Source organism: Panicum virgatum, chromosome 5N (genome assembly GCF_016808335.1).
Source record: "Panicum virgatum strain AP13 chromosome 5N, P.virgatum_v5, whole genome shotgun sequence".
In the NCBI taxonomy this organism is placed as follows: domain Eukaryota; kingdom Viridiplantae; phylum Streptophyta; class Magnoliopsida; order Poales; family Poaceae; genus Panicum; species Panicum virgatum.
This window is the reverse complement of record NC_053149.1, coordinates 4,890,718-4,903,890: the sequence shown is the minus strand read 5'-3', so window position 1 is coordinate 4,903,890 and position 13,173 is coordinate 4,890,718. Positions and strand designations below refer to the sequence as shown.

At 49.4% G+C, this 13,173-nt stretch overlaps 3 protein-coding genes across 7 annotated transcripts; 1 reads left to right on the top strand and 2 right to left on the bottom strand.

Moving 5' to 3' along the window:
- Positions 1-348: 348 nt before the first annotated feature.
- LOC120675926 (lysine-specific demethylase 4B-like) lies at positions 349-3,124 on the bottom strand. Its single transcript, XM_039957132.1, has 2 exons — positions 954-3,124; positions 349-843 (listed from the first exon to the last, which is right to left on the bottom strand). The coding sequence occupies exons 1-2, from the start codon at positions 2,751-2,753 to the stop codon at positions 796-798; spliced, it is 1,848 nt and encodes a 615-aa protein (XP_039813066.1). The 5' UTR covers positions 2,754-3,124; the 3' UTR covers positions 349-795.
- Positions 3,125-4,612: 1,488 nt separating this feature from the next.
- Positions 4,613-7,983, top strand: LOC120672253 (probable F-box protein At1g65740). Of its 5 annotated transcripts, XM_039952571.1 has the most exons (4): positions 4,639-4,827; positions 5,993-6,112; positions 6,253-6,322; positions 6,696-7,983. In XM_039952571.1, exon 4 carries the CDS (start codon positions 6,721-6,723, stop codon positions 7,723-7,725), a length of 1,005 nt encoding a protein of 334 aa, XP_039808505.1. In that variant the 5' UTR covers positions 4,639-4,827; positions 5,993-6,112; positions 6,253-6,322; positions 6,696-6,720; the 3' UTR covers positions 7,726-7,983. The 5 variants fall into 5 exon arrangements, with proteins under 5 accessions (XP_039808501.1, XP_039808505.1, XP_039808504.1 ...); XM_039952567.1 differs by lacking the exon at positions 6,253-6,322 and having other exon boundaries at positions 4,613-4,827; XM_039952570.1 differs by lacking the exon at positions 6,253-6,322 and having other exon boundaries at positions 4,640-4,827; positions 5,987-6,112.
- Positions 7,900-12,118, bottom strand: LOC120672252 (1-aminocyclopropane-1-carboxylate oxidase homolog 4-like). Its single transcript, XM_039952566.1, has 2 exons — positions 11,049-12,118; positions 7,900-8,379 (listed from the first exon to the last, which is right to left on the bottom strand). The coding sequence occupies exons 1-2, from the start codon at positions 12,036-12,038 to the stop codon at positions 8,125-8,127; spliced, it is 1,245 nt and encodes a 414-aa protein (XP_039808500.1). The 5' UTR covers positions 12,039-12,118; the 3' UTR covers positions 7,900-8,124.
- Positions 12,119-13,173: the final 1,055 nt, after the last annotated feature.

Sequence of the window (13,173 nt, the reverse complement as noted above, 5' to 3'; positions counted from 1 at the left end):
TTGAAGAATCACTATCATCTGCATGTGGATTATGTTTTACGCATATTGTGTAGTATTTTAAATAATGATTTCCCTTGAGATAATGACTGATTAGTGCTTGATTGCACCTTTCTTTCATCTGTATGTTATCTATCTTTTGTTTCGATTTGTATCAGCATCCTATCAAAGCATCATTTTTGTAGACCAGGTGCTTTATCAGCAAGTTTACAATCGAGTTCTAGGCATTGTAGTACCGCATCAAGTGCGATACATCCGTGTGCAGCTTTATTAGGGAACGATTGGGAAAAATAAGTTAAACTATATAAAAATCATGTTTAGGGAATAACAAGCTCAAATCTGCAGGGATAAGTTTTTGAGAAACACATTTTATTCAAAAAAAGAAAGAAAACACACATGGAGGAAGATATAACTTGAACAATGATGAACAGTTCTGCTCAATTGGCTGAAACTGAACAGAGCTGATCACACGAAGCAAAAATTAGCAAAAGGAGTGGGAGGAGAGATGGCAGCTGGCCGCCGAGCATGAAGCTGACCCTGACGGGATCTGGTTGGGCCCGAACTGGTCAGTTTACAACAGCTCTTGAAGCACAAAATATTATCTAAATCGAGATCTGAATCTCAGTTCTGCTTCTGCATTTAACCTTCTGGAGTTCTGGAAACGTTTCTACAATCTAGCAAAGAAGAATTGAGTACTAAACCGTAGATCATAAATCCCAATAAGTAATAACAAGCAAATCTTCATTCTTCAGCGTTACAAAGCAATTGCAGACCATATTCTTTGTCCTCTTCATCATATCATTCCTCCCCTCTTGCCACAATCTTGTACTTGCCTGTCAGTTGTTGCTGTAGCAGCAAAAACACAAATCCAGACAGGAAATCTTTCATCACACTGCTATTTCCAAATTTGATTAACATTGATTTCCACAAGTACTAGAGGTTATGCAAGATTTTACCTTCTCCCAGAGCTCGGTGTGCTCCCTGCAGAAGCCGGCGACGATGGCGCCGCCCTTCCCCTCCCGGTACTCGATGCACAGGCCAGCGTCGAGGCCGCAGGAGACATGGAAGCCGAGGGCGCACTTGGGCTGGGAGCACTCGAGCGCGCACCCGTTGTTGCTCTCGCAGATGTAGCAGTCCTTGGCGAACCGGTGGGCCGGCACGAGGGAGCAGTCGACGCCGTCGCGGCCGTCGGGGTCCCGGAAGAACACCTCCGGAACAAGCAGCGCGCAAGAGATGTGCGCCCACTGCCCCTCCGTCGTGCGCTTCATCGCGCCGCCCCTGGCCGGGCAGAGGCAGCAGCTCGGGCGCGCCGCCGGCTTGCTCTTCTTGGCGGTGCAGAGCGAGCAGAACCAGTCGCCGTCGGGGATGGCCTGCGCGAGCGGGCTGCCGTAGCAGGAGGCGTGCACCATGAGGTCACACCCGTCGCAGAACACGATGGGGTCGGACGGGTCGCCGTCAGTGCTCGCGCACACGGCGCAGAGCACGCCGTCATCCTCCTCAACGGCTTCTTGCACCACTTCATCATCCCAATTCCTCAACTCCTCGAGTGCCGCTCCCTTCGGATCGGCCACTTTATCGGATTTCTTGCGCACTTCAACCCCAGCTTCAGTCTGCTTGCCATTGACGATCTTGCAGGCTTTCTTCCCCAAATCTTCAGATTTATTCGGAGATCTTGGTGTGCTTGGTTTCATGGGCATTTGCTCCTTGGTTACCATAGGATTGATGGGTTTCTCAGGTTTCTTGAAATCTTTGCCTCTCGCGCGAACCTCAGCAGATCCATTCATCGACTCCTGTTTGAGTGCTGCTCCTTTGGCATCAGCCGCTTTGTCAGATTTCCCGCGAGCAAAAACTCCAGACTGCTTGCCATTGACGGTCTTGCTGGCTTTCTTCTCCAGATCTTTAAACTTGTTTGGAGATCTTGGTCTGCCCGTTTTCATGGACACTTGCTCATGGGTTTCCTTAGGATTGATGGGCTTCTCCGGTTTCTTGAAATCTTTGCCTCTTGCGCAACCTTCAGTGCCATTTGCCACTCTGGGAATGATGGCACCGCCGCCGGGCTTGTTGGATCCTTGAGGCCTGGCTTCTTTGGCAGTGCCGAACCGAGGACCATCTGACTCCACGGATGGAGGCGGCATCACGCGCTTGTTGGCCGGTAAGCACACCGGGACGGAACGCGCGGCGTCCTGCCGAGGACCTGGCGCGAGGATGCGCGTCTTGGCCACGACGCAGGTCGAAGCAGCCGCATCCGCCGCCGGCACCGCGCACACGCGCTTGCTGGCCGGTAGGGGAACCGGGGCAGAACCGGCGCCGGCGTCCCGCGGCGCCGGCGCATGGACGCGCTCGCATGTGGAAGCAACTAAATCTGGCGGATGCTGCGCACTCGTGCGCTTCTTGGCAGGAAGGCACGCCGGCAATACCGCATCCGCCGGCGTCGCGTAGGCGCGCTTCTTGGCGGGGAGGCACACCGGGGCCGCGTCCTCCGGCGGCGGCGCCACAATGGCTCTCTTCTTCGCCGGGAGGCAGAACGGGACAGCCGCCGCCGGCTCCTCCGGTGGCCGCGCCACAACGGTCCTCTTCTTTACCGGGAGGCAAACGGAGGCGGCGGCCTCCTCCTCCGGCGGCGGGAACACGCGCTTCTTGGCCGGCAGTAGCACGCACGGAGCCGACCCGTGCTGGGCGCCGACGTACTTGAATCGCTTCGAGGGCGGCAGGTCACGGGCGCTGCCGCTCGGAAAGCCGTTCTCGGCGATCTCCATGGACGGCCGGCGGCGAGACGGATGAGGTCAAGATTAGAGATTTGGGGTGAGGAGAAGACTTTTCTGGCGCGGGAATTCGGCCCAGAGGGAAGACGGGTTTAAAGATCTCGCGAGCTCGAAAAATTTTCGCGAACTGTTGGAGGGCCAGAGCGCGGAGGAATCTGAGGAACATTTCGGTTCGGTGGGAAGTCGAAATGGGACTATGGGAGATTGGGAGGCGACGGCGTCTCCTGTTTTGGTTTTGAAATTTCGGATCGGCGGAGAGCCGGAGACGCGGAGTGTTTCGGCCGCCGCGCGTCTGCGGGGAAAATTTTGTGTTTTCATTGGGGAGAAGAAGAATCATGTGGCGGCGGCGTGGCGCGGTGGCGCCAAACAAGTGCCCGTGCGCGCGCCAGATTGGGGGGGTTTTTTTTTTTTTGAGCAGAGATTGGGGGGGAATTGCGAAGCGAGCAGGCGAGCACGATGGATTGCATCGGCCTGATTTGAAGATCTATTGGGCCTTCCTATGGGCCGGCATCTCACGTGTATAAGTAGAATTTTTTTTTGTGAAATCTCAACTTCAGAACTTTCATTATCATCCAGCAGTGCTACACCGACTATATGTAACACCACCATCACGAGTAGCGTATGATCCTCATTAGGCCCCAATCACTGTGTCACGTTTTTCCAAATCGACAGACTTGCTTGGGGTGAAATTTGTCATTGAAAGCTTTTCGAAAAAAATTGTTGTGGACATATATAAGGTATTATTATCCATTATTTTTCTTTAACTAAATCCTTATTCATATACGCCCTCCACATTTCCCTTAATAATTCTCGTATATGGAGATGTGTAGTTAGTATTGCTGTTATCAAATTAGGACCCCAAAGAGACTAAATTTGGAAAATGATTTTTGATGCGAGAATTCAAGTGGAGCTTGAGGCCTACATGTCAATGACCAAACAAACGTCTTTTATCTTTCGTGCCAATTCCACTACATAAAGTTGGGAAGAAAAATATACCGCACCGGATCACGCGGGGGACCAAATCTAACACCACCATGAAAAAGTTGCTACTCCTCCTCAGCCACTCTTTTTTCCCATTTATACTGTATATACAAATCTCATTTTCAGAGCTATCATTATGAATGGCGCCATCATCCTACTGGCGTGGGTCCTGAATAGACCTTGACTTGCTTGGGACTTTAATTTGTTGTTGACATGATATACTACATAAGAAACCCTTATTCATTGTTTGTCACCTAAATTCCCATAATTCTGTCTATTCCAAGGTGTAATTAGCGAGACATTTTAGCATCGAGTTCAAGTTTGTTTGTACACAGGGGCGGATCCAGTAGGGGGGCTAAGGGGGCTTCACCCCCCCTACTGATTGCAGCCTCCATTAAAAACAAGAGAGAGCAAGGGAAAAAGAAGATGGGAGAAGAAGAAAATAGAGAGAGGAGAGGGTGGGGAAGATGTGGAAGAAGACATTAGTTCCCCTACGTCTTTTGGCTAGATCCGCCACTGTTTGTACATATATTGTCAGTTACTCAGTTTGATGCTATGTCTTTCATGCCGATGATGACACTATGGGTGTGTTTAGTTGGTGAAAAAGTTTGGAATTTAGTATTGTAGTACATTTTGTTATTACTTGACAAATAATATCTAATTATGGACTAATTAGGCTTAAAAGATTTACCTTGTGCTAATCAATTAGACTGTGTAATTAATTATTTTTTTTCAACTGTATTTAATACTCTATGCAGGTGTCCGAAGACTCGGTCTGACAGCTACTGTAAAAAAAATTTAGAACTACACATCGCCGAAAAAAGAAAAAGAAAAAATATACCACCGTGGATCACACGGCCGGCCACATCAAACATAGTACTTGTCAAAGTCCCTTGGGGCTTGCGGGGCCCATTGCCGGAAACCGCTCTCCAATCCCAGCCTCTCTCCGTGCCGCGGGTTCCCCGAGAAATTGCCCGGAAATCCCCCACCTCGTCGGCTGCTCCCGAGCTCGTCCCCCCGAGAGCCCCAACTGCATCCTCCGCTCGTCCCGGCGGCCCCTGCGATCACTGTTGATATCGGCAGCGAGGTGAGATCCCATGGCGTCCTCCCCCGTCCCATCCCTTACCCCCTCCGATTCATGGCTTCTTGTGGTGTGCAGGCCGTTTTATCGCTTGATTTGGAGATTTGTTGGGAATTATTGGCTTCGTTTAGGGTTTAGGGTTCCTCGGTGATCAGTGGATCGATCCGAGGCCGTGCGGCGCCGATGGGGGTTTTGGGCGGCGGGGACGTGGGGCTGGGGTGGTCGATTGGGGGGTTATGTAGGGTTTGGGGCGTGAGATTTTAGGCGTTCTTGAGTTCTTCATCTTCCGCTGGTATGACTTGTGATGATGCTGTCGTTCCGGTGTTTCGATGCATGTATGTATTTGCGATCATTAGAGATTGATGACCCTTAACAAGCACCGTGATCGCTGCTGATGTTTCTGGTTGTTTACCCGTATTATGACCGATCCAAAGGATTGGAGAGATTTGTTCATCGTTAGTGTCAGGATGTTCATAAAATTTCGTTCTTTCTGTAGTCTTTCAAGGATCTTACCAAAAAGAAACACCCTTAGAGCAGCAGCTTATCACCGTCATTTATCGGCTGCCTAGGAGCCCTATCACTGCCAAAGATGGCCACGGAGTCCACCTAATCTGCCAGGCAACCTGCTGCCCGCGTAGTCCATTGTTTTCAACACATTTACAGGAAATTATCATCTTCAACGACTTTATCTTTATTTCTTAATCTGATTGTACCTATCACCTCATCTTTTTGGTAATAGAGTTTGTTTGCCTTCTATAGTTCTCATCTTGTATGGTCTAGAATCTAAATCATAAAAAGACTAGATGGTTTCATAATTCAGACTGCTAAAGGTGCAATGTTTTATTTACTTACCTATATGTTGGAAAGAAATTGGGTGCAGAGGTAATATGTATTTTGGAAAACATAAACTGACTGCATGTTATGCCATTGAAGTTTAATGCTGGTGATAGAAACAAACCAATTATTTATGAGTGAATGTTTTTTTACCGGCAACAGAGGACATGATGGGTTTTTGTTAAGCTAGCAATACTTTTTTTGAAATAAAAAAAGCTAGCAATACTTAGACTGAAAGGTCCTTCAAGCTATTTGAGTGCTGAAGCGCTGAATATTTTTCTATCCTCCCTTCAGTCAATTATGGTAATTCATGTTGTCACATGTCTTAAAGCAACAGGACATGCTCGCTCCTCATTCTGCTGAAGTTCTTAGATATTCTTGGTCCACACCTGTTGTCAAGTTTGGGCTTCTACAACAGCTAACTGGTTAATAGTGTCATGTCTACAAAGGTGCCAAGGTACACAGACTTGGTTAAATTACATTTTTCACTCGCATTGATGATTTGTTTTTTCACTTTTGAGCTCACTGTTGTTTGATTGAAACAATAATATTAAAATGGGTTACCCAATGCATGCTTTTATTGCTTTGTTCTAACAGAAAGGAGTCGAAGAACAAGTTTTGATTCAAAATCATGCATTAAGTTTGCATGCCCATGCCTGTCCACAAGGTTATATTCTCTAAAGATTCGTATATATAGATGAATTATACTCTAAGCTTGATGAATGTGATTGCCAATTTTTCTCTTGGGAATTTGGCTTTAAGATTAACGGTTCGCAGATTGTTTGAAGTCATGTAAATGAGAGCAGCATATCAAATGGTTTTCTACCTATATATCTAAATGCTCTTTTTTGTACCTATCACTGTCAGAAATATAATGTGAATTCAACTCAGTTTGACTGGATTAGATACTGTATAGTTATAGCATTAGTGTTATTTTTAGAACCAGTTCACAAACTTGTCGCTAGAAGTTGGTGTCTTTATTATATTGCAAGTGTCATCAAGGGCTCATGGTGCTTACTGATACTAGGTTAATTTTTCAGGCACCAAGAAACTACTTGTAGTGGCATGGCAGATTGGGCTACTCTTCAAACTGATATTGTTGGTATAATAATAAAGAAGCTTGCAATCCCTGATTACATCAGATTTCGTGCTGTGTGCACATCTTGGAACCATATCTGCAAGGATGTTTCATACAGTCCAAGGGTGGAGGTGGACCCATGGCTGATGCTGCCCGAAAATCTGAATCCGCTTGGTGCTCAGTTTTTTTGCATTCCTGAAAGAAAGAATCAAAACATTCGTCTCCCTAGTACTGCCTCATTTTTCGGATCTGTCTGGGCTCCAGTTGGTTCTTTGAATGGATGGCTCATCTACTTCAGTCAAACTTATGGAACCATGCAGCTTGTTAACCCCATCAGTGGCAGCCAGATCCAACTCCCCCCAATCGGACGCAGGACCTTCTCTAAGGCCAAGCTGCTTGAAATGAATGAGAGGAACTTTATCGTTGCTATCCTCTACGGTGACGAGAAAGGTTATAAAATAACACGAAAAGGATCTAATAACTGGTCAACAGTCGAATCAAAACACATTTTGGATGATATCATCAAGCATAGAGGCCGGCTGTACACGTGTGATATGTATGGTACAGTTGAGTTGTGGGCTGAGCCGCCCCGTGCATGGCCAGATGAGGAAGTCACACATCAGTGGAGGTTTCGCTGTCTGGTGGAGACCCCAGCTGGTGATCTGATAAGGATTAAGCGCCAGAATCAGAACAAGTTTGCTGTTTGTACCTTGGACAAGGGGACCTTTTCCTGGGTCGAGACCGAGAGCATTGGGGATCTTGCACTGTTTGTGAGTCACTACAACTCCTTTTGTTTCCCGGCCAAGGATCACCCCAACCTGAAAGCAAACTGCATCTACTTCATCGACATCCACAACAACCTGTGTGCGTTCAACCTTGAGCATGGTACAAAGGAGCTTGTCGAAACCCTTGAAATTGGCCCAGGCCGCAATGACCACTACCGCCGTCCCCAACGAGACCAGCTCTTATGGTTCATCCCTTCACTTAAGTAATATAGCCAATGGCCGTTTTTCTCAAGATGGAGCTCGTATGGTATAGTAGGCTCCAAGTGGTCAGAATTCCAAAGTATTGGACAACCTGCTATGCATAGTACTAGTTTAATGTCTCTGAACTTCTAAGTATTGTGTTAGTTTGTTGCTAAATCAACTGTGTGAACATTTGAACTATTTGAACCTGTGTGTATCACGTGTATGAATTTGGAACTTCGTTTGAAGCTGTTTCCTTTGGTAACATGGCAAGCAGACGACATAAGAGGAAAACGAAACGGGAGCCAAATCTAGCATGACTGTTCTGAGCCAGAACAATTTCTTTACATTACCAGCAACCGCACACAGCTCTACACTACACAGGTCTGAATTTTTTGGGTCGACACTAGACAGTCACCACTTGCATTACAGCTTGAAGTGGTCGATTAGAGCTTTGCTAGAGAGGTCTCGCGAGAAGAAGGTCCCGAAGAATTCGGCCATGGTGAAATTCCTGTACCTGGGTGGGTTCTCCGAAGAAACCAGCCCCGGCAATGGGCCGTAGAATACTGAGTCCCCTCTCTTCCCGGGACTGAAGAAGATGGCGATCCAAACTCTGGGTTCCTCGCGCGTGTTCATGGTCACCCGGTGCTCGACGCTCGGGTACTTGTCATTGGACATTATCTGAAGAAGAAAGGATTGGGTATGGAAAAAAAAAGAGTTAGATGACACTATGACCATGGCATTCCAAAGCTGCTTAACAAGCTCCATAGTCTTATTCTAATATTGTTTAAACTTTGGAAACATAACAATCGTATGTTTCGATTTTTTTATTGAAAATATGATTACTTTCATGAGTTATGAGATTTATGAATACAATAAGCTGAAATTGTAACACAAAAATAGTGGTTAAGGTTGCACCTCGAAAATCATGAAAAGTTAACTTATGGATGGTACCCTAAGGGTCTGTTTGGACAGAGGAATGAGTAAAAATACAGAAAAAGAATATCCGTGAGGAGGCAAAACAGAGGATTGGAAAAATGCACAAATGTAATTGAATGAGACATTTGGAATGGAGGAATTCATAACACAGGAAAACAATATAATAAAAATATACGAACATTACTCAAGATCGATCATGCTTTTTTTATAGGGAAAAGTCCGTTTTCAACCCTGAACTATCACGATCGTCCGATTTTCAACCCGAAACTATAATACCGGACATTCTACACCATCAACTCTTCAAAACCGTGCAGATTACCCCCTCAAGCCAAAACCACCCGTTTTTTATGACGTGGCAGCTGTTTTCCCATGTGGCCACCAAAAATTACTAAATTGACCCTTACCCTCTCTTCCTTTTGTCTTTGCGCCTCTTTCCCGGTCACCACGCGCCTGCACGGCTGCGGCGGCGGCGCTGTGCCCGCCCTACCTCCTCGCGGCGACGTCCTCGCCCTCCACCTTCTCCGCGCCCAACTTTCGCACGGACCGCCGCCACGGCACGGCCGGTAAGGCGGAGGAGGAGCAGTACAGGCACCGCATCCCGGCCGCGGGAGCCGTGGGCGGGCGACGGTGGCGGCGGCGCTCGGCGGAGCTCCAGCGAGGGAGGGACAGCGGGGTCGGGCCGGGAAGGCTCAGTGGGAGGCGGGGAACCGGCCATGGGGGCTAGCTTGGACGGAGGAGGGTCGGAGGTGGGGCTCGGCGTGCAGGAGAGGGCGGCGGCCATGGCGGGCGGCGGCGAACATCGGAAACTAGCGCACGCATGAGCACCAGGGAACCATGGCGAGTCTATTTCTGTGGTTCGTTGCCAAGGAGGATGGTCGGAAGGGGGTTCTCACCTTGCGGCATGACGACGGCGGTGCGGCTCGTCGGCAGGAGGCCTCTCCGGCCAGGGGTTGGGCCAGCCGGTGTGCGGGATCGAGGGAGGAGGTCGTGGGTGTGCTTCACGTGGAAGGAACCGCATGGAGGTGGCTTGTGCGGAGTTAATTCAAGTCCCTTTAAGAAGGGGGTGGGTGGAGCTCTAGCAGCCGGCCATGGCGGGCTGCGGCTGGCAAGCCTCTCGCGCGAGCGCGCTCGGCGTGCGCGTGGCGGGGGAGGTGAGCGCGAGCAGGTGAGGTGCAGGGTTCAACTTACCGACCGCTAACCGGTAACCGCCGGACTCCGGTTCCGGTATACCGGACCGGTTTGGCCGGTTACCGGTCGGAACCGGACAAATTTAAATTTAAATTCAAACTTTCCCGTCCAACCGGTTCGTACCGGTATACCGGCCGGTTAGACCGGTTTACCGGCCGGTTTGACCGGTATACCGGCCGGTTTGACTGGTAACCAGTCAAATTCAATTTTTTTTCTTTTTTGGTTTAAATTCAAATGCCCGCAAAGTATACTAAATAAATGTTTGTATAACATATTTTAGTCTAAATGAACCCTCCAACCCTCTTTTGTACTACTTTTACATTGTATTTGTATACTTTTGTATGCACGTTTTTTTGTTTAACTTTAAATCCCCGCAAACTATACTAAATGAACGAATTTTTGAGAAAATTTGACACAATTAAATTTGTCGCATCTTGAAGTATTTTTAGGAATTTTTTGAGAATTTTTCATTTTTTTTTGAATTCAAATTTAAATTTTGAATTTGGACCGGTTTATACCGAATCAAACCGGAACCGGTCCGGACCGGTAACCGGTCAAACCGGACCGGTTACCGACGGTTAGGGGAACCATGGTGAGGTGGCGAGGCTGTGACAAGAGGGCGGCTCGAGGGTGTGACAGGGGCGCTCCATGGCGGTTCGCGAATAGGGGAGGACGACGCGGAGGCTGCTACTCGCCAAGGACGAGGCGCGGCGCGGCGGCCTCCTCCTCCGCGACGGCGGCGCTGTGCCTGCCGCACCTCCTCACGGCGCGTCCCCATCCTCTTCCTCCGCCTGCATGCGGCGGCGCCTCGTCGCGGCCATGGACGATGACCACTACAGGACCTCGGCGGCGGCGGCGCGGCCGTGCAGGCGCATAGGAAGAGAGGGTAAGGGGCAATTTCGTAATTTTCAGTGGCCACGTGGAAAAACAACTGCCACGTGGAAAAACAGGTGGTTTTGGCTTGAGGTGGGTAATCTGTACGGTTTTGAAGAGTTGAGAGGGTAGGATGTCCGATTTTGTAGTTTCGGGTTGAAAATCGGACGATCGTGATAGTCAGAATTGAAAAATAGACTTTTCTCTTTTTTATACTTAGTTGCCGCATTACAGACTCAACTGTATTGATGAATTGGCAAAGCACTGAATTGAGAAATTTTAATTGTAACTGGATTTCGACAGTTGAACGTGCTACGTTCGCAAAGTATAAATATATTAAAAAAATCTACCTGCAAGAGGTCCCCGACGTTGATCACAAGCGCTCCGGGCACGGGCTTCACATCCACCCAGCAGCTTCTCCCTGCCTCATCCTGGTGCTTCACCTGCAGGCCACCAATGTCATCCTGCGCGAGCACGGTGAGCACGCCAGGGTCCGTGTGCGGGACGATGCCCATGGTGCGCTCCGGCTCGGGGCAGTGCGGGTAGTAGTGGCACGCCATGACCTTCCCCTCGAGGCAGGACGCCTCCTCCAGCGCGGCGGGCCCGAGCCCGAGCCCCTCGGAGAGGAGCCCCATCACGGCGCGCGCCGCGGCGGTGGCGCGCGCCTCCCACTCGAGCAGCTCGGCGCTGCAGACGGCCGGGATCCGGGCGGCGAGGTCGGGCCGGCGGTTCGGCCCGAGCATGATCTGGATGGTGTCGCGCCAGCTTGCCGCCGGGGAGTTATACAGGTCGACGTTGGTGGAGTAGATGACTCCGCCGTCCACGGTGCGGCCGTAGTGCGGCGCGCGCTCGGCGGGCGGGAGCTCGTTGAAAGAGCGCACCGCGGCGAGGGCGCGCGCGGGGTAGTCGCCGCCGCCGCCGCCGTCCGTGGGCTGGGGGAGGGCGTGGTGGTAGTTGACGAGGTGGAAGAAGCCCCAGGTCCGGGCGGCCTCGGCGGCGGCCGCGGCGGCGGAGGGGAAGGGGAGGGAGAGGTCGACGACGGGGATGGAGACGCCGGGCGGGGCGAGCGGGATGGAGGCGTACGGGTCCGGGTGGCGGAAGATCTCCGGGACGGAGGAGACGCCGGACTCCACGAGGCCGCGCACGCCCGTGCGGGACTCCTCGAAGGCCTTGAGCAGCTCGGCGCGGCCGGGAGCGGGCGCCGGGAGGGAGGCGGACGCCATCGCCGTTGGGATGATGATCGAGTCGCTTGGAGCTGGAGTTGCGTGGATGGGAAGATGACTGTTTTGAGTTGACGATGCCGCGGGGTGGGCCGTGGGCGCGGGGTGTTCGTTGGCCATCGTCCGCTTCGTCCTCTCCGCAACCCGAGCACGCAACCTTGGAAGTCTGGATTCTGGAAGCGCCGGATGAGACGGGGGAAGACGACGGGCAACGAGGCGACGAGTCGTCGGCGCAACTACCGCCTTGACGGAGACGGGCCGCGGCGCGGAGGAGGAAGGTTGTGATGGTCACACTACGTGGCGAACTGCTCTACTCCGGCCCCGTGGTTGGCTGGTTCTCACTCTTTCAATCACCCCCAGAAAAATTAAAAAAACGGAGTTTTCATGGGGAGAGCGTGTCGGGCATGGAAGAAAGGCGCGGGACGAGACGATGGAGGAGGCAGGTGGCAACTGGCAAGGCTAGAGCGAGGGTGTCTTGCTGATATGTCAACGTTGAGCACTTGAGCTACGGAGAATGACGAAGACAAGGCAAGCGGAGGTGTAGGCAAAGTAAAAGTCAGGTGCCGTAGAATATTGGAAAAAATCATTTTATTCTCCTAAACTTTGTCCACTGACCCCATAAAAATTAAGGTTTAATTTCCTTCCCCAAACTATTTCAATTGGTCCAATCTATCCTTTTTTGAGATTTTTTTTGGAAAAAAGTCTAAATAATCCCCTCAACTATAGCTAAAGTTTGGACAACCCCTTAAACTATCGTTTGATTCATTTTAACAACCCCCCCAAACTATGCTCTTTGGCCCAAATTACCCTCTATTACAATTTAATTTTTTTTCATTTCTCCATGCATAGGTGAATTTTTAAGTTAAAATTTTACAAGATGATAGTACACATCATAACACATGTTAGAAAAATACATCATATTTTTTTATCATTTGATAGGTTAGGATATTTAATAATAAGTTAATCATTGGAGTTCAAAATTACATAAAAATAACGATGAAAAAATATAATAATTTTTAATATATATTGTGATGTCGACTACTACCTTCTAAATTAGAATTGAAATGCAACTTGTGTATGGAGAAACAAAAATAAATAAATTACATTATGAGGCGGAATGAACTAAATAATATAGTTTAGGGGGTAATTGAATCAATTTATAGTTTAGGGAGTTATTCATACTTTGGCTATACTCGAAGGGAGTAAATTGGACTTTCACCTTTTTTTATTTCCCCCACGTGCATTTTAGTTTCAA

What these genes read in the sequence shown, in the direction of transcription:
- LOC120675926 (XM_039957132.1), bottom strand. Translation starts at nt 2,753, where the DNA reads ATGGAGATCGCCGAGAACGGCTTTCCGAGCGGCAGCGCCCGTGACCTG. An exon ending in ACACCGAGCTCTGGGAGAAG is followed by an intron (nt 844 to 953) that starts GTAAAATCTTGC and finishes TTGCTGCTACAG; the next exon opens with CAACAACTGACAGGCAAGTA.
- LOC120672253 (XM_039952567.1), top strand. Translation starts at nt 6,093, where the DNA reads ATGTCTACAAAGGTGCCAAG. An exon ending in ATGTCTACAAAGGTGCCAAG is followed by an intron (nt 6,113 to 6,695) that starts GTACACAGACTT and finishes TTAATTTTTCAG; the next exon opens with GCACCAAGAAACTACTTGTA.
- LOC120672252 (XM_039952566.1), bottom strand. Translation starts at nt 12,038, where the DNA reads ATGGCCAACGAACACCCCGCGCCCACGGCCCACCCCGCGGCATCGTCA. An exon ending in ACGTCGGGGACCTCTTGCAG is followed by an intron (nt 8,380 to 11,048) that starts GTAGATTTTTTT and finishes TTTCTTCTTCAG; the next exon opens with ATAATGTCCAATGACAAGTA.